The sequence below is a fragment of the Palaemon carinicauda genome, chromosome 14 (genome assembly GCF_036898095.1).
Source record: "Palaemon carinicauda isolate YSFRI2023 chromosome 14, ASM3689809v2, whole genome shotgun sequence".
NCBI lineage: Eukaryota > Metazoa > Arthropoda > Malacostraca > Decapoda > Palaemonidae > Palaemon > Palaemon carinicauda.
Genome location: NC_090738.1, coordinates 44734396 through 44756616, shown reverse-complemented (window position 1 = coordinate 44756616; position 22221 = coordinate 44734396). Strand labels below are relative to the sequence as shown.

The 22221-nt window shown below is 36.7% G+C and overlaps 1 protein-coding gene across 3 annotated transcripts in view; it reads left to right on the top strand.

The window, feature by feature from the left end:
• The window catches only part of LOC137653562 (transmembrane protein 114), a 107613-nt gene that overhangs the window by 77759 nt on the left and 7633 nt on the right, over window positions 1-22221 (top strand). For all 3 annotated transcript variants that reach the window (XM_068387069.1, XM_068387068.1, XM_068387067.1), the window contains exons 4-5: window positions 20475-20612; window positions 21953-22050. In XM_068387069.1, the coding sequence (XP_068243170.1) occupies window positions 20475-20612; window positions 21953-22050 (236 nt within the window). The remainder of the gene's footprint in view (window positions 1-20474; window positions 20613-21952; window positions 22051-22221) is intronic.

Below are 22221 nucleotides of genomic sequence, written 5' to 3'. Positions count from 1 at the left end.
TCGAAAATCGTGATTTCTGGTTTTAGAAATTGAAGTAATTCTGTGGTTTTTATATTCGCCCAGTATTTATATGATAGTGTAACACCACAGTAGAGAAACAGGCCCTTTAATTGAAGTGTGCGGCCTCTGCTGGGTAAATGCCTGGGCGTCATGCGTTTCTTGTGGGCTGTGGAACCTGACCCACTGGTTGAATCGGATTCCCCACTTCCCGGATGGAAGAGCTGATATGGCCGTCTCTTGGTCACGTTCCAAGTTTTGGATGATTTAACATGGTACTATATTTTTTGTATCCATTTACTCACTTGCCTCCCTTTTTTATAGTGTTTCATATTTTCATTTATAAAATTTCGCTGAAAATCTGAGAAATTGTAAAAAAAAGTTGTTGAAAATAATACATTCAGCTCCACTACCAAAAACTTTTTATTGCCATATATAATCTTCAAGGAAGTGAAGAAATTTCAGAATGTTTAGCCTATATCCGGCTGTAAAATTCAGGCCACGACAAACGCTAGTGGTTAGAAAGAGATCGATTGATTATGGCAATTTGTAATCGTAAAATCCGCTGGTTTAGGAAGGAGTTTTAGTTGTAAATTATACAAAATTCTCTCTCTCTCTCTCTCTCTCTCTCTCTCTCCTCTCTCTCTCTCTCTCTCTCTCTCTCTCTCTCTCTTTTATTATTTCTAAATTTTCTATACCATCACAAGTTCCCACTTTTTCTGACTACCGTATTTTTAAGAATATAATTCGCAGTAGTTAAAGTGAGTAAATTCAAGTATAGACTTCCCAGTCTTCAAAATAAACCTTTGTAAAGGATATGGGAATTAATTTACTTTTAAAATGGATATTTTCATGCCTCTTAGTATGAGGAAGGTTATATGTTGCAGACAGACATTTGGAACCGAAAATGTAGAAGTCTGTGACTTCCATAACAACTTGAAACATTATTTTATATTTATATGGTCAAACATCTGGGTAATAAGTCATTGTGATTTCCTTATGTCTTCTCTAGTATTGAATGCGAAACGTACTCACATGCCAGTCAGTTGCTAATGGTTCAGTGGATGAGTTGTGCCCCAACCTTTTTGTCCATAGGTCATAGGAAAAGTACCGCCTTGTTTGCCAATTAAATTTACAAAGGCGTGAGTGGAATTATATCTTAGAATCCTTCGGTTGTGAGTTTACTTTATTTTGGAATAGCATGCAATTAGAAACTCTGCCAGTTTTTCCATATATAGGATGGAATCCAAATTAAATCATAATTATGTCTTTAGAATATAAATACATTCGCTAAAATAATTGACCCTTTTTTGTATTCCTGAGTTTAGTTTAAGGCAGAAACCAACTGAGAATATTTCAGCATAAATGAATATCAATTGCGATGTCTTACAGTCTGGATGTGGGAGCTTCGTAAATTTTTAAGCATGAATTTAAACATTAGTTATACATAGGTTGCATCATTAGTAATTACAAGATATCGGGAGAAGTCTATTTCAAGCTGTTTAATTTGACAAAAAGACAATGTGCTTATGTAAAGGAATAATGGCGTCTTTAGAAAAACGACGGTGGTCATAATCCTTTCCAAACGGAATACTGTAGTTCCTTAACCTCTATCTCGTCCCTCTTAAGAATTTCATGAAATCCAGATAAGGGCGAAGACGGTCAAGCACGAAGCCCTAAATAATGATCACTGTATTATTTTAAGTAGGGTGCAATGGTGATGATGCTGTCTGACGATTGTGAATTTTGGTGAGAATCTGAGAGAAAGTCAAATGACTGACAAGGGAAAGTGCGCAATGATACCGGCCGATTACCTCGACGAGTCATGAAACATCAAGTGTAATGGAATGAACTGACAAATTCATCATTTGCAACTGCTCATTATGGCGAATGGTTTTACACTGGTTTCCAATACGCCTTGTGGATAGCAAAAATGGCTTCATTTCCTTGAATTTATCATGTTCATTTTCCTATGGAATCGATTTTTTTCCGGAAAGAAGATTGAATCAGACATATCTCCCCTATATGATAGAGCAAGTGCTTGGAGATGTATATATATATATATATATATATATATATATCCGGTCACGCGCAGCGCTCCCCGTCCCTCTGGTAGAGGGGAGAGAGTAGTCATACAATGGAGAGGTGGGTGCCTGTATGTGCTTATCTATCTAAATATCAGGAATTTTTGGCGGGTCGCGTACAATAGTAATACAATAATGTGTTCGGTCCTCCTTGTGACCCCACTGATTGTATCATACCCCATATAGGATGTGGTGAATCTTTTCTCATCATAGCATTGGGAAAAATGCAGAAATGCTGGATTACTGTAAATCAGAAAGCAGTCTTTAGTTGGCTTTGAGAAATTTGTTTACTCGTGCTTAAAGGCTCAAAATGTATTAGAGACTTTCTTCTAAAACTGTCCAGTGCTACACAAATTTGAATTGCTTTCCATAAACTCCTTCCACAAATGTATTGTAGCCATGTCAAACAGAGTAGAGAAGATTTTATTTATACTATAAATCCATCTTTATATGAGAGTTAGTCATGTGTAAATTTTTTTTTTTGATCTAGTTCAATAGATTTCTGAATTTTTCCTTTATGATTTAGATGTAAAATTTACAGCTTTCAAAAGTTAAAGCGTCTCTATGGCTATATAATAAGTCTCTATTAATGTGTTGACTTTCACTCAGTATCCTATTGTTTTTTTTTTTTTGGCCGATTTAAAAAGAATAAAATATAGCAAGCAATTATGGCTTAATTATAATGTGATCAAGGAAAATGAAACCACGATGAAATTCTATTTTTGTAAGTCCTTGTTAAGGTACCTGCTTCAAAGTTGATTCTTCGTTGCTGTAAACATAAGCTTCTCTCTCTCTCTCTCTCTCTCTCTCTCTCTCTCTCTCTCCATACCTTGGATTTTATTTCTGCTATGTGGTAATATTGACACGGGGCTGGAGGAGGAATTTGCCTTTCGTCAACGAAATGTCAACGAATAAAATAAAGAAATGAAAAGAGAAGAGGTCACGAAAGGGCGAGTGATGTACAGAAAGGAGCAAGGTTAGTGGCTGTCGTGTTTAGCGTGGAGGGTCGAATATGTGTATGTGGGAATAAGGTCATAAACATTCCCCTCCCCTTCCCTCCTTAGTGAGGTCACTCCTCGTTGATGTGCATAAAACTCGTGTAGGTTTTTAATCTCTCTCTCTCTCTCTCTCTCTCTCTCTCTCTCTCTCTCTCTAGAAAGTAATATACAACAGAGGTGAATGACTTGTTATTCAAAAAAATGTCACTATATAACAATTAAAAGTGGGAGGACGTTCATTGAGGTAATGATCACTTAAGCAGGGTGTAACCATTTAACAGATATTCATCAGATCTCTCTCTCTCTCTCTCTCTCTCTCTCTCTCTCTCTCTGCACAGCACATTGCAGAAAGTACGCCATGCATTAAGTCTGCTTGAAAGCAGCAACCTGTTTGGATTCCTACGAAGAAGAAGAAACAGCAGCAGCATATCTTGCTTTCACATTCCCGTGACAGAATTCAAAAAAAGATGACCCACGAAGTCTCTCGCAGTTTTTTAGTCATTACTTTTGGTATGTCAAATTTGCAATTTCACATTACAGGCAGAGTGGCTGTTTCCCGCTAGCCGGTTCATTTGTTGTCTTTAGCATTTTTTAAAATTTTATTATTTGTTTGTCTTTGCGATCAGGATATGTATACACACCATTATTCGTCTCGCTTCAATCGGTTCATCCGGTCGTTTTTCTTCGCTTTTTTCTATCTTGTTGATTTCATGTATTTTTCGGTATGGCATGCAATTAAAATTCTCTCTCTCTCTCTCTCTCTCTCTCTCTCTCTCTCTCTCTCTCAGTAGAGCTTGTAATAAGACATAAAACCATGATAACGCCATCTGTAAAACATCTTATTATAAAGGATCCTGGTCCCAAATAATGTTGCAATGTGTTGTGAAAATAATTTTGGGGGATTTTAGGTAGTAAGTTGAGTAATGACTAATGTTTAAGTTGACTAACAAAAATACTGTGTAGTTTATATATATATATATATATATATATAATGTATATATATATATATATATATATATATGTGCGTGTGTGTGTGTCTATAAAATTGTGTGTTGTTTATGCCATATACATACAAGAAAAGCCTGCTTGACTCGATATCTTATTAGGTTGGTAGGAAAATATTCAGATTATGGTGATATGGTTCCCCTTAACCGAGTTTGTTACGCAAGTTGTAGAAACCAGTCTTTTAGGTGTAGGGTTTTCGTAAGCAGGTTGGAGTGTTCGATATGGCCCTACTTAAGAATAGGAGTTATAAAGAGTGCTCCTTAAATATTTTGTTTCTATATTAGGCAAGGTGATATCGCTTGGGTGTTAATACCTTAGATATATCTAGCATAATACTGAACCACTTGTGGATATGTTTATTGTGCTTTATTTCTTTTGTTTATTTAAAATCAACAAAGTTGCTTCTGACCTCTCGTCTCAAGTAGTTGTAAACTTCTCACAGAAAGTTGGAATGCGAGTCACGCGTCAGTTGTCATTGTTACCTTGGTATATTGCGTCTTTCTTTCGTGGTAATTTTCACAAGCATTTTGAGGCTAAATCGATCAATCATTATTTTTCACATGCGTGGTTGTCTTTATTACATCAGTTAACCCACGAGTATGTGTGTAAAGGTTTCTTTCAATTGATTACTTCAGAAATATTAGGCAACTACTCAAGGTAGATATGAGAGAGAGAGAGAGAGAGAGAGAGAGAGAGAGAGAGAGCGAGAGAGAGAGAGAGAGAGAGAGAGAGATAATGTTTCAATTAATTAGTAAGCATAAAAACTTTTTATCGAAGGAAAATGTCTGTGATAAGGGATTACTAGAGTGGAATTATTTTTTAAGGAAAACGGATTTTTCGAAAGACAGAGAGGAAGAGAGATTTAAGCTCCAAGTCGGATGATGGCATGATCGAGAGAGAAATTGTATGGAAATGAGAGTTGTTTAGCATCTCCGTAATGACGGGACATTCCGTCATCTGCCATGTAATCTTCCCATCATTATTGGGCTCCTAGTGTGCAGGCTGGGAACTAGGCCTCCGTTACTAGTTCCCGATATTCCCATTGTCTCATGATGCCTTCTGTCTGTCTGTCACCTTCGTAATTTTCCCTTGTAAGAACATCATCTTAGTGATATGGAGCAGTTATTAACAACAATAAAAATACAGAAATTGATTCATAATATCTGCTAATACCTTGGAGATTGAAGCCTACTTTTTGCCTGGCCATTTTTTATTAGCAGAGGTTAACTTCTTGGGGCCACTGGGTTAATTTTATGTATCAATGGTCTTTTGCAGGCAAGTGTGATCATATTTTCATCTATAAACCAATATTCGTGTATTTTTGTATATGGCTTAAACTTGAAGCTCTGTATTTTAGTCAAGTCTTGGTTGATACACCTTTTAATATGGTTCTGAATCCATGATTGATTCCTGTCTTACACCGTAAGGAAAGCGGGTGCCATCCGTATCCGCCTGCTCGTATCAGTAATATCCGGTTGCTTCTAATGTATCCGTCCATTGTTCTCGACCGTGGTGGTTTGGTGCTGCAGTTGAGAACTGCCTTCCGATCAAAATGAGGACTGGTACAGTAAATCATTGGTGGTTGAGGGTGTATGGAAGGCTGACGAATGTGTCAAATTTAGGTCTCTCTCTCTCTCTCTCTCTCTCTCTCCTCTCTCTCTCTCTCTCTCAGAAATATTGCTTTAAATTTTTTTCTGGGTAGTTAAGAATGAATTGGTTGTGAGGGTCTTTCTAATGTTTAAGATAAACAAATCTTTACTTTCGACACATTTTCTATGTTCGATAGCCTGAAATTATGTCTGGTCATTGTATTAATTTATTAGTGTTACCCGAACTCCTGAGGAGTAAAATATTATATTTTTTGAAATCTGTCACCTTCAAGTAATCTAATTATGCAGTCGGATAAATATTCTTCTTCTGAAAGTGTACTCGATTACAATAAATTATATATATATATATATATAATATATATATATATTTCAATTTTATCGGTATGAGAAAGTTCACAAAGCGTCGCATTATGGCCGATCATCACCAAGAAATTGGAAAATATTTTAATCCAATTCGGGTCAGACTACGAACTCTTTCTGTCATACTTCATTAGTATTTACCGCAATTTTTTGTTCACTTTCACCTTTGTAAAAAAGATTCAGTGTTAAGAGATGATGACAATTTGCAAATCCTTCAAGCGTTCTTGATTCGCAATTTTCTTAATTAATCGATTTTTTGCTTAATGTCATTGTTGCTAGTTTTCCAATCATTAGCTCTCCTCTGTTGGGAATTTAACACAGGGGACGTTTTGTTTGACTTGAGGCGTTACTGGCTGATTTCCTTTTCACTTGGCGCTGTTTCTTTCAGTTAATGGATTCATTAGCTAAATGAGCAGATTGAATAGAGTCGGAAGCCTTGTGGCTTAAATTAGTTGGGAGGAGTAACCCCCCCCCCTCTCTCTCTCTCTCTCTCTCTCTCTCTCTCTCTCTCTCTCTCTTTTGTTGTGGAGTGTTTACAACAGTATGGGATCCCTCTGGTATATACCCACACACGCAGACACACATTATATTATATATATATATATATATATATATTGTGAAGTAATCACATATGGTGCACTGGAAGCTTAGGACCTTCGTTAATAAAACTCCTGTGTATGCGCTAGTCTCTGTATTAATTGTATGTATTATCTCGAGCATATGAGAAGTGTCTGTTGCGTTGAATCTAGTTATTGACATTAAATATGATTCTTGGTAAATCAGCGCATGGTCGATTGGTTAATGAATGAATGGGATTAAGTAAATAAATGTGGAATTCCTTAATGCCATGGGTATGTGTAGAAGGCTCGCTGAATCAGTGTTTCTGGCAATGGGTCACATAGAGAGCCGAGAGACAAAATATGGCAATGAGACCTCATCTCAAGTTTTGTATGGTATATTTATTATTTAGAAAATATTGGTTATGCTCCTTGTTTCTGAGAGGGGGATTATGAAATGTACTAGATTTAGAATTAATTTCATATCATCGAAAAAGTGGAAAATTTCGGGAAAAAAAAATTTAATCTATTGTGTAAGAAGTTATAATTTTTTTTATTTTCCTTAGTTTCCAATCCCAGTTGTATCTGCACAACTCAAAAGTGTCAAGGGCAAACTCTTCTCGACTGATGCGTCTTGCTAATTCTTGTCTGTGGTGTCACATGAATGGCGACCGCTGTTTCGCTTGATTAATATCTAATGACAATTTCTTTATTGATTGTTAATGTCACTGCGTTCACTGACCTCATTTTCAGAGGGGTGGCGTAGTGCAGCTGGGTCTGTTTTGGGGGTATTTTTTGGTACTTTGATGTGTTCAAATCTCTGAGTCTAGACTGTATTGGATAAGTGAGCTTCATCATGTTGATTTTTGGTCTGTATTGAATAAGATTGTTACATTGCTGCTAATTATATTTTATGACAATTTCTCGAAGCTTTTAAAGTAATGCCTAAGTTTACTTTTGAGAAACACATTAGGTCTGTTTCTTCTTCAATTGCACAAAAAATTGGCTTATTGAGAAAGTCTCTTAAGATTTTCGGTGATCAACCTATTCTGAAGAAGTGTTTTAATTCTTTCATTCTACCTTGTTTTGAGTATTGTTCTCCTGTCTGGTGTTCAGCTGCTGATTCTCATCTTAATTTGTTGGACAGAAACTTACGGTCTATTAAATTTCTTATTCCTGATCTAGATATTAATCTTTGGCACCGACGTTCAATTAGTTCATTATGCATGTTGCATAAGATTTTTCATAGCTCTGACCATCCTTTACATTCAGATCTCCTGGACAATTTTATCCTGTTCGTAATACTAGGCAGGCAGTTGATTCTAATAGCCAGGCCTTCTCCATCATGAGGCTCAATACTACACAGTACTCTACAAGTTTTATTCCAGCTGTTACCAGTTGTGGAATTATCTTCCTAATCGGGTAGTTAAATCAGTAGAACTTCAAAAGTTCAAAGTTGGAGCAAATGTTTTTATGTTGACGTGGCTGACATGAGCCTTTTTTATGGTTTATATATGACATATCTGTTTTTGACGTTGTTAATAGTTTATAAAAAGACATATCTGTTTTGACGTTGTTACTGTTATTTAGAATGATTTATTGTTAATTTGTTCTCATCATTTATTTATTTCCTTATTTCCTTTCCTCACTGGCTATTTTTCCCTGTTGGAGCCCTTGGGCTTATAGCATCTTGCTTTTCCAACTAGGGTTGTAGCTTGGCTAGTAATAATAATAATAGAATAAATCTGCATTAATGAAACTTGAAACAGGCTTATGGAGTACGATGTTAGCAGCAGTTGGGCGCAATTTAGTCTGATGGTTCAGTGGAGCAAAGTTCATTGAAAGTATATAGTCTTATTTCCCCCTTCCGGTTAAAGGGCATTAAAAGATCCTCATCTCGAGCACCATTCGCTTTCAGTCTTTTTAATTAATATTTATCTTTCGTCTTCCTTTAGAAGCTTTGCTCACTTCCGTGTACGTGATTAATAACCGGGTCCTGAAAGTGTTACTTCTAAGTGCTAGTAATTGGCAAAGAGGTTAATGGTAGTGGTTGTTCTCTGTAATTGCAATGGCATCGAATGCCTTTCTTGGGCGCAGGTTGTAGGTGCCTGCTTTCGTATATTAATTGACCGAATGTAATTGTTATTGTCGATTTGCTTTTGTCAATGAATCAATTGAGAGAGTACAATAGGCGGAAACACGCAGAATTTCTATTTTTAATTTCGTTTTCGCGACTATAATCTTCCCTTCTTCGTAGAGCAGCTCAATGAAAAAAAACCTCTCGGAAGTTCTATTTCGTCTTTCCACTTTTTCGCTTGCCTCTGGTCTAGCCTAGTAAAAGGGCACTCGGTTTGCCCTCCCTATTGAATCCCTTTTATAATTAAAATGGCTGAGTAACAACTTTGTAGTATATTCTTTGTAGACTTTCTCTTAGAAATTTGGCATCACTAATCGATATGATTTTCTGTGGTTTAGTTAATTATTGTTTTGAAAATTTCACTTTTTACCAATATGTTTGGCGCCGTTTGTCTTTCTGTTTGGTTTGGGATTTTTTTATGTCATTTTATATCCGCTCCTGTGCTTTATGCACTAAATCTTAACTCATTTTAATTACGTCTTTATATATATTTTCACTTGCATTTTGTAATACTATGTTGTATCTTTAAACTTATTTTTATTATTAAAGCGTAACTTTTGTACTTTATTTCCTTTAAAGGTGAAGAATCTTCGCCATGATCACAAGGCGAGAAAAATATAGGGTCTCAATGATAACTGAATGGAAGAAACTGTTTCTCTCTCTCTCTCTCTCTCTCTCTCTCTCTCTCTCCTCTCCACCGGAACTGGCTTTATAGTAGAAAGCGCCTTGAAAGGTTGTGGTCCGTTAACGAACCGAAAGTTTTCTCCGCTGACACTGAGAGGCCGTCCACATTTTAATGTTTTTCCTCAGCAGATTTCATTTCACGCTCCGCCTTTTTGTTATACCAGCGCTTTTACTTTTTTGCAATTCCTTTTTATAGTTTATATTTGAACATTTTTTAATCCATTCGTCGTAATTCTCTTATTTTCAAATTTTACGTTTGACTTATATGGTTTACGGCGTTTTATTATTTTCTCTTAAAGCCAAGATTGTCTAGATAGGGACAAGAAAGCAGCTCTAACAGACGATAAGAAAGAATGATAAAAGAAATCCCTAAGGGATCAAGGTCAAAATCTAGCCAATCCTTTGGTCCTTAGCAGTCTGCCCGCTTTTATTCTCAGAGTATTAAACTATAGATGCCCTTGCATGAGTGAATATAAAACCACCTTTCTATTTTTCATTCCCGGAGGTAATAATAGAGCGAATCACAAAGGCTTTTGGTCTTAAGAAAATAGTAAGGCACAAAGGCTTTATTTTATGCATAGAATTATAAACCTGGTTAAGAGAATAAAATCCTTATATACACATCCCCACATGAATGCATGAAGCACTCGAAGAGGTATTCTAAGAGGATATTTTTCGACGTTTAAAGTGTTTCGTGGAAAATTGGCGGTACTTCCTTGCCTTTCTTCTCTCTTTTCTCCTCTCTTATCTCCTTCTCCTCTCTTCTCTCCTTTTCTCCTCTCTTCTCTCCTTTCTCCTCTCTTCTCTCCTCTTCTCCCTCTCCTTTCTCCTCTCTTCTCTCGTTCTTTTTTCTGTTCCTTTAATTTGTTGAAACGTCCTCCAGAAAATTCTAATGGTCAGTGCCTGTTTACCAAGTCATAATCAATATGTTTACTTAGATAAGAGTAATGATAATTCTCTCTCTCTCTCTCTCTCTCTCTCTCTCTCTCTCTCTCTCTCTCTGAAGATCACGACTTGGCATTATTTCAGAATATTCAAGGCTATATATAGACTGTCTTACTATATTCACTCGCTAGGATAAACATTTCAGATGGCATTAATGCTAATAACCACCCAGTTACCTACATACAGTACGTCTTGTAATATAACACCATCCCCCTCCCTTCTTATCCCGACCCCAGTGCTGCTCCTCTTCTTCCTTCGATCACCGAGAGGTTGTCCTGTGACTTGCGTTATTTGGGATGGCAAAGAAATTCTTTTGCTGTGATTACTTATTCCAAATTTTTCTTTGTAATATCATTGTTTATTTTCACTCCTGTCCAAACAATCATTGTCGAATTAAGGGTTCTAAACGTCTTTGATACCAATGCCTTCACTTTTAAGGCTGGGTACCTTTTCATCTTAATTGCGTAGTATTTAGAGAGAGAGAGAGAGAGAGAGAGAGAGAGAGAGAGAGAGAGAGAGTTTGTGTTGGTTTTGAGGATCTCTTAATTTTTTACCTTGCTAATTTATATTTCATTTGATGTTATGTCAGTCGTCATTCATCTGCTTAAATAGACGAAGAAATCGAAAATTTTGTTTACGTTTGAGTTTATACCGAGTTACTGAACTAGACCAAATTACTTACAACGTATTCCCGATCAGACTCACTGTACATTCTTGACCGTACAATCTCTAACCGGTTGTTTATTGTGTTCGTAAAGTTTAATACATAGATTGGTGATCCTCTTTGGCACCCCTTGAACATTGGAGGGTCAATCACATGTACTTGATACTCTTCATTACTTATTCATTACAATCCGGCCAAGATATTTACGTTGTTGGTACCCTGGCTCTTTTAATATTCCTGATACATTGTGGCTGCGGTGATTGTCAATACTACTATTGATGTTGTATTGTTCTTACTACTGCTCTTTTATGAAGTCTCTCTCTCTCTCTCCTCTCTCTCTCTCTCTCTCTCTCTCTCTCTCTTGTTAGCAGGTTCAACAACATTAGTTACGTTATATTGTCTTATGGTGTTTAATAAACGCTTGATCTGCTTTGGCCTTTTTCCTGCTACTTGAGATTTCACCTGACCCCTCTCGTGGGTCTCATTATGACCCAGTTGTCGCTTTCCACCTGGCGAGTTTTAGTACTTTACAATATAAGATTGTCAACTATTCTTTAACCAAAGATAAATTGGCATAAGGCTAAGTTCTTTGTTTCTCTTATGTAGTCCCCCCTATATTTGCTATACTAATATACAAAACTAGATTTGGTCCTATAATTTATTTAGATATGATTTATTCTTATTTTTTTCCTATGTTGCTGATTTTGTCCATATCTTTGTCGTCTCTTAAAGTAATATGTTTGAAGTGTATTGCGAGACCACATGACCGAGAGAAACTCAGCTCGAGGGACGAAACAGCGCGACCGAGACTCGAGTGGATGCGGTTTAGAACTTTCCCCCTAAGGCTATTGCAATTGCGCCGGCACTCCCCCTCCCCTCTCCCCCTCTTGTTCCTACTGCCTCTCGCACAGCTCATTCCCTCCCCCTGACACCTTAATTCCTTCTTCCTTCTATCCTCTTCCCTCTGTTTTGAATTCAAGTGGACCATACTTCAGTTTAGGCAATTGTGCCATTTTGTCGTTCTCTTGTTTGGTCACTCAACATTTCTTTGTTGATGTGGACACAGGAGTTTTGGATGCTTTTAATCCTGGTGTTTTTTCTTATTTTCCCTTAGGAATGAAGAGGAAAATGACTCATGTTTTATAAGTCGGTTTGTTTATTGTGTCGTTGCTTTGTCCTCAAATTTCACAAACTACGATGGGGTTCAAAGAAATGATGTAGTCTCTCTCTCTCTCTCTCTCTCTCTCTCTCTCTCTCTCCCTCTTCTACAAGGTTTCATGTCTGTGCAAATGTGGTGCAGTTTTCAGAACAATCTTTCTTCTCATATGTTTCAATGTAAAGCTGACATAACGTAGCGTTAGCATGTCATCAAAGAGGAATGTGAAGAATGCTTTCAGTCCATGGCTGTGTATTGTAGGTAGTGAGGTCACTGTGATCTATAGACGGATGACGTTTTCATATCCATGTTAAGTACGGATTGGCAATGTCTTGCAGACACAAACCGGTGGAAGTTTGAGTTTGTGCCTTGAGATGTTTTGAGTTTGAAAGAAAATATGCCTTACTAAATTTTACTTTTAGGGATGCTTTCCTGGTCCTATCTCGCAGGGAACTCTGCTCACTATAGGACTTACACGTCCAGTTTATCGTGTGCATTCTTATGTATTTTGCACATTACACTGTATAATGATGTTTGTCAATTCCTCATTATCAGAAAACTTAAAAACAAAAATAGTCTTCTGTTTCTTCCTGAATGAAATATTTCTCATTTATCAACTCTCGATTTTGAATGGTTGTATTACCAACAGATTGAATATCAACATACGGCAATTTATGACGTCCTAAGTATCCGAGTTCCGTATTTTCTGCTAACCTCTTCAATTCTAAATCATAAGCTTTGCAATTTCTTGAATTCAATATATGACCATCAAGGTTGTGCAACTTAGTGCATTGTATACATTTTATCTGTTGTGTTATATTCCTTGGTGGTGTAATTTCCTGAGCATTTCACGCACACTTCATCATCAGTCTGGAACTTGCAATTTTTATCAATGTCTAAACCTTTGACAGTGGTAGCAGGTGATCATATTGTACCTAAAGAGAAAATTTGCTCAGGGAGAGAAACATCATATTGGGCAGTAAAATAATTTGAGCTCACGAAGAAGGAACCGATTTGCACCATTGAATTTGTAAAGATCAGACATTTTTGTTGATTTTTATACTTTTAGAAATTGCACTTGAGACCGACAAAGTTCAATGTTTTATTCCTTCAGTTGATTTCCTAGTAGATTATGGTTCAAATATTTAAAAAGATGACAGCACATTATTGGTCATCTGCGTCTAGAAGAAAAAATGCTTAGAATTCATTAAAAATTTCAGTACAGAAAATAAGAAAATATTCTCAAAAATGTTGGGAATTGGAAATGTGCGTAATCCTCATGTCGCCTTCAATTTTAGAAGGAATCTTGAATTGCCCTCCAATTCTCAGCAATTTTATGCAGCAATGAGTGGTCAGAAGCAGTGCGTCCTCTGAAACGTCGCTCTTGTGTACTGGAATTGAGCTTTTATGAGGGCCGAGACCAGACTGTGCTGCCGGTCAAGTTTGGTTTTGATTGGTCTTCGGAAAGAAAATATGATTGGGTATCATGTTGTTATTGGTAGCAACTGTATTAGTAGTGTCTCTATTCTGACTTTATGATTGAAGAGGCTAGTTAAGTATTATTTACTTGACTTTAGCATAAAGAAATGCTGACTCGATACAACTTTTAACACTTATTATTTCTACTTTCTATACTCATTTGTATGCATCGATCCTTGGGATGTGTTTTGCCTTGTGGACGATACAAGTAATTTTAATTCTTCTCTTGAATATGCCATGACAAGACGTGGTCCGAGCGGATGTGACTGGCCTGCTCAGTAATGTTAATGAATGCGGACTCGTGCAAATCATATCTGATGATGGATCGCTAAGGAAGGCAACGTGTCATGGCAAAAATTTGAGTTTCCAAGATTAATATGGCCTCCCAATTCCTGCGTTCAAGGTCCCTCCAAATTATACGATATATATCTATAGTGTGTTCTTTTCGAAGCTTTAAATTTATTTAATTCATAAGCGTAATGGATAACATGAGGCACCGAATGAATATCTGGGGATTTAATATTTATTGTTTGCAGACTTGGATCGTGTTCAAAGGTTTTGGCACGTTTCAAGAAGTACTTGATTCGTGTGTCCTGTTTTGTTTTGAGATCATGCGGTACATTGCATGATACATCGTTGTTTTGATCAGTTTCCTAATCATGATTATCATTCTATTATTAAAACTAATCGTTTCTGTAGGTTATAGGATGTCTGCTAACTGGATTGTAACTCAAGTCACTTATTTATATTATAATTTTTTCAAGTGTGGAAATAAATTTATCTTAACCGAAAAGGATAAATTACACTATATAGCTATATTTTCACGTGTTTCTTATAAAGAAAGATGTAGAAGAAGGATTTGCCTCTTGCAAGAAGGAAGGGGATTTCAAATGGGCATTGACCTCTTCAAAACAGGGAACAGGAAACATTTCCTGCGTAACGCGTTTAAAAGGTCTCTTCACGGTGGGTCCCTTGCTCTCCTATTTAAGACATGCTTCCTTTCTACGCAAAAATATGAAGTTGTTATCGATTAGCATCGTCACATTGTACTTGAAAATACCCAGGACCTAATAGGTTTTGACGCCAAAAATAATCCAAAGTAAAATTGACGTTTGCTTGGCTTGAGTCTCCTCGTTATGGTTTGATATCTTGCAGTTCCCTTGTGAAATATCCTGTCTAAACGCAAACTTACAAACAGGCGCTAATGCAAGAATATCTTTATCCTTCGTTGCCATAGATAAAAAATTACCCTTGAGGTCATTTTGCTGTTTACTTACTGGCAATGAAAACTTGTGAAGGCGGTTTTCCTGGTAAAAGATATTTTCATACATTTTTTTTTTTTTTTGCAAAAAAAAAAAAGAAAGAAAAAAATCCACCATGACTGAAGAAAATCGCCTTATAAAAATTTCAAATGACTTCTAGTAGGAATAAATGTCGACAGACACAAGTAGGCAGGTGATATGATCAAGGTTCTAGTGTAACTAAAAGGGTTCCAAGAAGGTAATGGTTCCTACGGACATGATTCAAGGAACATGTTTTGATTTGAAATGCCTGTGGTAATCCACTCTGAAACAATACAGTAATCACGCTGACGGCGAACCCAGGGAAGGGCGTTATCCATCGCATAACCTGCTGGTTACGGCGACCAATGGGAAGGCGTTGGGATGTGGTCGTAGTCGTCACACTCCGACACATTCATGGGAGAGATTCTTGCTGTTCCCACGTTCAGTGGAGGGATTTCAGTGATTACCACCTTCGATGAAGTTGGACGCAAGTTATGCATTCGTCCGTTTCTCCTTGGCCGTCTTTATACTGTACTAGTGTACGCTACCCATCAAAATGACGGTTAAAAGTTTTGGTAGGTATGCACGCACGCGCATCCCAGTCTCACCAGGGAATGACTACTTCTTCCCTTACCAGAGATACAAGGAAAGCCGAGTGTGATCGAATATATATATATATATATATATATTGTTCATTTATCCGGACACTTACTCTTTATTATATAGAGGAGATTTTTTATCGGTGAAATACACATATTTAAAAGATTTAACTCCTTGAAAATTTGTGTTGAATGGGGAATCTTCAGAGGTCATAGAAGATTGAAATAGGGTTTGAGATGGATCGGGACCCAAATCTGAATCATGTTTGCCTGTCACAACAGGCGTTTGGCAAAGGCATGTACGACCTTGGGTTCTTTCTTATTTTGAGGGAGAAGAGGAGGAGGGAAGGCTATGACGGACGTTTCAAATTATGTACCGTATTTATTCTTTCAGTATGTCGCTTCAGTCTTGAATTTTCCTTGATTTTATCGTATATAGATGTTTGGGATACCTGTGTACGCCATCTTGACGATCGTTGTTGTACTTCATATTCATAGATAGCCCATCAACAGTATATATATCAACAGGATTGCTTGTAAATATTAGTAATTTTCGACTATCCTCCAAGTTAAAAGCATGACTGATTACTCTTATTTTATATTTTTACGTCATTTTTGATGGGACCTACAGGGAGGGATGCTAATGGTAGTAAAAATTCAATTTCCCGTGTATGAGATTGGTTTATAACATCATAAAACGACAAATCTATGTTGGTTGATCTAAACCACCCTCAGTTGCCAGGTTTTTTTATGTCTTTACAACTCGAAAACTTGCAGCAGACTACTTTATGACGTCTGTTGCGAGTAGCAGTTGGTTATGTAAAGGCTCTTTAATACAGTGTGTCTGTATGTCCGATGTAAACATTGTTGTTGTTATCTAAAATAGTATAGAGCCAACATCAGCCATATACTTACTGCTGTGCCTTCCTTATGCACCCAGACTTAAAAGAAAAAAATACGGATATTTAGAAAGAATCCTGTTTATATATATATATATATATATATATATATATATATATGTGTGTGTGTGTGTGTGTATATATATATATATATTATATATATATATATTGTTGGTGGGCTATATATGAATATGAAGTATACCAATCGTCAAGATGGCGTACACTGGTAGTCCAAGCCTCTACATTCGATTAAATCATATATATTGTTGGTGGGCTATATATGAATATGAAGTATACCAATCGTCAAGATGGCGTACACTGGTAGTCCAAGCCTCTACATTCGATTAAATCATATATATTGTTGGTGGGCTATATATGAATATGAAGTATACCAATCGTCAAGATGGCGTACACTGGTAGTCCAAGCCTCTACATTCGATTAAATCGAGCAAAATTCAAGACAGAACCGACATACTGAAAGAATAAATACGGAACATACTTTGAAACGTCCGTCATAACCTTCTGAGGCATGGAAGGTTTTGACGGAGAGAACGGAAGGACGAGAAGTGCCGAAGTAAAATATTAGTATGTATGAGCTATTCCTGATTGGCATTACAGAAAGATTAATCGACTGCACTGTGAATTTACAACTTTGGCTGACGTCTGGGATGATTTTATTGTTAGCTTTATATGTTCATTCACAGTGCAATTCGAGTGCAAGTTTTTGCTGGTCTCATGAGTAAGGGAAGGACATAAAGTATTCAGTTTCGCAAATTCAAGGATTACCATAGCAAACAATGGAAAGGAAAACCATTTGTTTTTATTTTTTTTTACAAATTATAAACCTTTTTTTTTTTTTTTTTTACAAATTATAAGTTGTGTGTGGCATTTGTATTTAAAAAACGGCAATGGCTTCTAAACATTCCTTTGGCGGATCCTTCGCCAAGTTTGTCCTTCCTTGACCCTCCTTTGTAACAACGAAGGGGTCCCATTAAAGTCAGCGATGCGTTGCAAATGCCGATGCTTCCGTCATTAGCGTGATGAGTCGGTTCTCTGTGAAGGCTCGTTTACGTGCCTGGAATATTTCGCCATGAAAAGAACGCTTGCCTGAGTAGGCATTTTGGGAGTGGAGCACGCGCCTACACCCACGCCCACCTTCCTGTCCGCCCACACACAAAGTAATTAGTACGAATCTGTGGTGTTTACTTGAGCACATCCTGATGTACATATTTCTCTATATATTTCCGTTTGAATAGTTTTTATTCCTTAGTAATGTAGCAAGCTAATATGAATATGGCGTCAGTAACAGGGAGTCCACATCAGGCTAGAGGTGGTCGAAGGGTGAGGAAAGGAAAGAGATTAGATTGACCCTGAAAAGCCCATCACCAACAGAGCAGCTCATCCCCCTTCCCTCTCATCCTCTTATTCGCTTCGCCCTCCCCATCATCCTCCATTTCCCACCCATTCCCCCGCCCCTCGCCACAAGTCTGGGAGAAACAAAAGTGACAATCCTTCTTCCTCTTGTTCGCTGAATCAGAAGAGGCGTCCTAATTGTCCGTTTCCCATCGCCTGGCCTTGACTCGAGGTGTCATCTTTTCCATCTCGAATTCAGTGCACCGAGAAAACCAAATACTGCAAACAGGGATGTTTAGTTGTGATTCTCGGTTTGATACGCTCGGGGGAAGTATGATTTGTATGCATGATTGTTGTCTTGCATACGGAATTTGTGGATGATTTGTCTAATTGGCTTGTTAGTTAATATTGTTTTTCTCTTGATTTTTGAGAAATTTCCTTGCTTTTATTCTTGTGTCGTTCTGATTTTGCCTTTTAATGAAAGGAGAAACTTTAACAGATTATGCCATAACCTACCATCACTAATTATATTTAGATATTAGAAATGCGTTGGCATTAATTTATTCATTTTTTTATACAATTTATTAACACGGAAGAAACGCTTATTTACGATATTGTTAGCGAAATAAAACTGTAAGTGGCCGATGTAGTTTAAGACTCTTGAGAAAGCTAAACTGTTTGATGTAGGGGGACTTTTTTTTCATGACAATTGGCAACTATATTACAATAATCAGAAGGTGTACTGGTGCGGGTCTCTCTCTCTCTCTCTCTCTCTCTCTCTCTCTCTCTCTCTCTCATTGGGCCGGTTAATCTTTTAATAATAAACAACTCCCTCGCATGATAGAAATTTGTAATTTTATTTATTCAGTTTTGTTTTTCTTCCTGAATTCCTAAGTTTCAAGATCACACACACACACACACACACCAGAGACCATGATAATTAAAGGTTTTGGAGGTTCAATGGTTATTATCCTGTCTTCAAACTACCTTCGCTTCAGCACACCGCGGTCTCAGTCCTCAAATACTATTTCTCTCTTGTAAATACTACCTTGTTTAATACCCTCTTTTTGCATTCCCAATAATAATTTTAACATAGGTTTTTCTCTATTTTATTAAATATATCTTATTGGTCGATTAAATAGTTTAGTCAAAATAAAAGTTGGCATCTTCAGTTCGCGTAGCATTCCTGGTTCGCCTCCTACTACCTCAAGGGACAACCTTGTAAAAAGGGATCCCGAAGTATTCACCCTTTTTTGTTTCGTAAGTCTTCACTGGACCTGGGTGATTATCTGGTGAACAGAACAGAAAAAAAAGAGAAAATAACCACTCGGAATTTCTCTTTATCGTCTTTTATATTCAGGAAAATAAAACTTCTTTTTTCTTATTTTTTACCTGCTCGAAATTCAATTCTGCATTTCTAATATAGAATTTCTACGCGATTTGTTAAGTGGTGGGTTTTTGGAACTTTACAAATCGGAAAGGAAGGGGACAAGGAAATAAACGAAACCTCTTGTTAGCATACGGCATGTAACGAATAAATATTCTCCTTGTAATTTGTTTAAAAGATTACGTAAATAATATACAATATGCTTGATTGTTATATTTTATTTGCCGTATCGAGCTCTGAATAGAGTTTTAGATTCTCTCTCTCTCTCTCTCTCTCTCTCTCTCTCTCTCTCTCTCTCTCTCTCTCTCTGCTCTCTCTCTCTCTCTCTCTCAAGAATATTAATTTCGCCCTAAATTATATTAAAAGGCGAGCACTGGGAATGGCGTACTCAGCTGCTTATGCTGAAAGTCAGGTTTGTACAGTACACTGAGATGCAACTAACTAGAGAAAGAGTGAGGTACAAATGTGGCAGGTGGAGGTACTAATTTTGGCCGCAACATTGCCTTATTGGAACGTATAAAATGAAAAAGTAGAGACGAAAATAAAATTATAAAAAATCTTGAAAAGTCTTTAATTATCCTCCAGTCAAACCTGGCCTTGTGTAGGTAGGTGAGTCATCAGCGTTATCAGCCAGAGCCAGGCCGTTAAAGATTAATGGAAGAACACCTGCCACAAAGACTTAGGGATTCGATAGAAGTTCTGAGATAATCCGCGTTATGGACGCCTACACAATTTCTCTCTCGCTATAGACCTTGTCTCCGACTCTCCAAGTAGGCTACCTCTCGTAGGGTGTTCATTGTCCATGTTAGATAGGCTAGTTGGAAGCTGTTCTCCTTCCCTAATTCTCTCTCTCAAAGTTAAATTAAAACAATACATTTACATTCTCGTACGGGTTGCCAGCGCAAGAGCCCCAGTCTTGCATAAGGCAAGGCAATCTACACACACACACACGCACACACATTTCCCTAACAGTCTTTATGTATTGTTTATCACCAGAATTGTAATTATCATCATTGTGAGTTGATGATTACTTTTAGAGGAAAGTGTTTCATTGTAAAATATCTCGAAAAATTTTCATACTTAAAACTCTAATATGTGTTTAAGGTTATCCCACATTATTGTATTCTAACGTGTTGTTGGTTGTGTTCAATTTAGATTGTGTTGAATGTTTGTTTAAAAGTCGAATGACCATGATGGTGAGGAGCATTTGCACGAATTAGCTGAACATATGGCTCCTTGACCATAAAAATATTGAAAGATAATTTTTCCCACAACAGATATGGCTCGTTCGATGATCGCGCTCTTCATTGTGTCATTCTTCTTCGTCTTCGTCGCCTTCTGGACTGGAGTTGCCGGATGCTGGCGAAGATCTCCAGGGAACATCGCCTCTACAGCCATCCTCATGCTCCTTGCATGTATGTACAGTAGTGCGCAGCTTTTGATTGTTGATATTTCCTATCTGCGTTAATTTGTTTTTCTTCAGAAATTTACTAGTATTGTATAAATAGATCTGCCTCGAAACCCATCCTTGCTCCTGTGTGTTGTTTAGAGGTTGTTATTGTAAATATTATGATTATCAACACTATCAGCTGTTATCAGTGATGTCAAAATGGAAGGAGTAAGAACCATTTAAGGCTGAAGGTATAAACAAGATCTTAATAGTTTATCACACCCTCTTTAAAGGCAGTGTTAGATAATGGGAACATTCACAATTATTTAGTTTACTTCCATAATAAAAAATCATTGAAATTCAAAGCCATGTATGATAAAACAAACAATCTTCAGAAATTATTTTAATTTGGAAGTTATGTCAGATAATGGCTTAATAATTTACTATAACCCTAAGCATAACTTTGGAACATGTAGTTCTGAAGAGAGAGAGAGAGAGAGAGAGAGAGAGAGAGAGAGAGAGAGAGAGAGAGAGAGAGAGAGAGGATGGATCATTAACACAAAATGCCATATTAAAAAAAAAACTTCAAACACTGTTCTAACGCTATTACTGAATGCAGGGACAGAATGTCCATCATAAACCTGTACTTATGTTTTCGAATGTTTTTCAACTTATTCAAAATTCTTAATATTAGGTATATTTTTTTTATTCATGACCTTTAATAAGCATCATCATATATAATTTTTGTAACAAGGATGGTTGTTAAAGAAAGCCCTTATTTTGCTTAGAAAGAATGTCAATAAAAAGCTAGTGACTTGTTGTTTTTGAGAGACACATTATGAAGTGCATTTGATCAGTATTTAATGCAATCCATTTTGGTATATCGTTTATAATCATATTGCAATATCTGTTTCTTTCATGCATTGCAAAATCAAAGGAAGTTTCATCTTTCTCAGTTGTTAACGAGGGAAGTATGGTGTTATAATAAAGCTGTGAAAATTAATACTTTAAGCGTTTTCCAATACAGTGGAGTACATGTTACGTAGTAAAAATGCTAGAGAATTTAACAAATACCTGCATTGGAGTTTATATCATAGTTTTTCAGGGAAAAGTATTTTTTTTTTCTATCACTTGTTAAAATTTTCCTAGTGTTGTAATGGTTAATGTAAATCCTTGAATAGAAGATTTTTTTTAGAATAGTGCGTAGAATCGGACACAGGAAGATAAGTTAAGATATTTTGAGAATCTAAAGCTTATTTTGAGTGTACTTAAGGAGCATTCAATAAATGTATTAAGAAAATCTGTCATTTTTTTAAGAAAATTTTGTGACATGACGTACGGTAACTTTTCTTTTCTACGCCTAAGGCCTCTTCTCTGCTGGTGGTATGGGATTGTGGCATGGAGTTGAATACTACGAGGATGAGAAGCTGAAGAACGAGCCATGGAAGGCCTCTTGGAGCGAGGTAACTTGATACAGTACTTCCTGAAACATTTGTCATCATTTTGAATTATTAGTTTCACATAGCTATTGTTACATTTTACATTACGAGCAATGCTCTAGATTTAGGATTCTATCATATGAGAATTGATCTTGGACAAATAATGATTGAGAAATTTATAAACTCCTTTTAAAG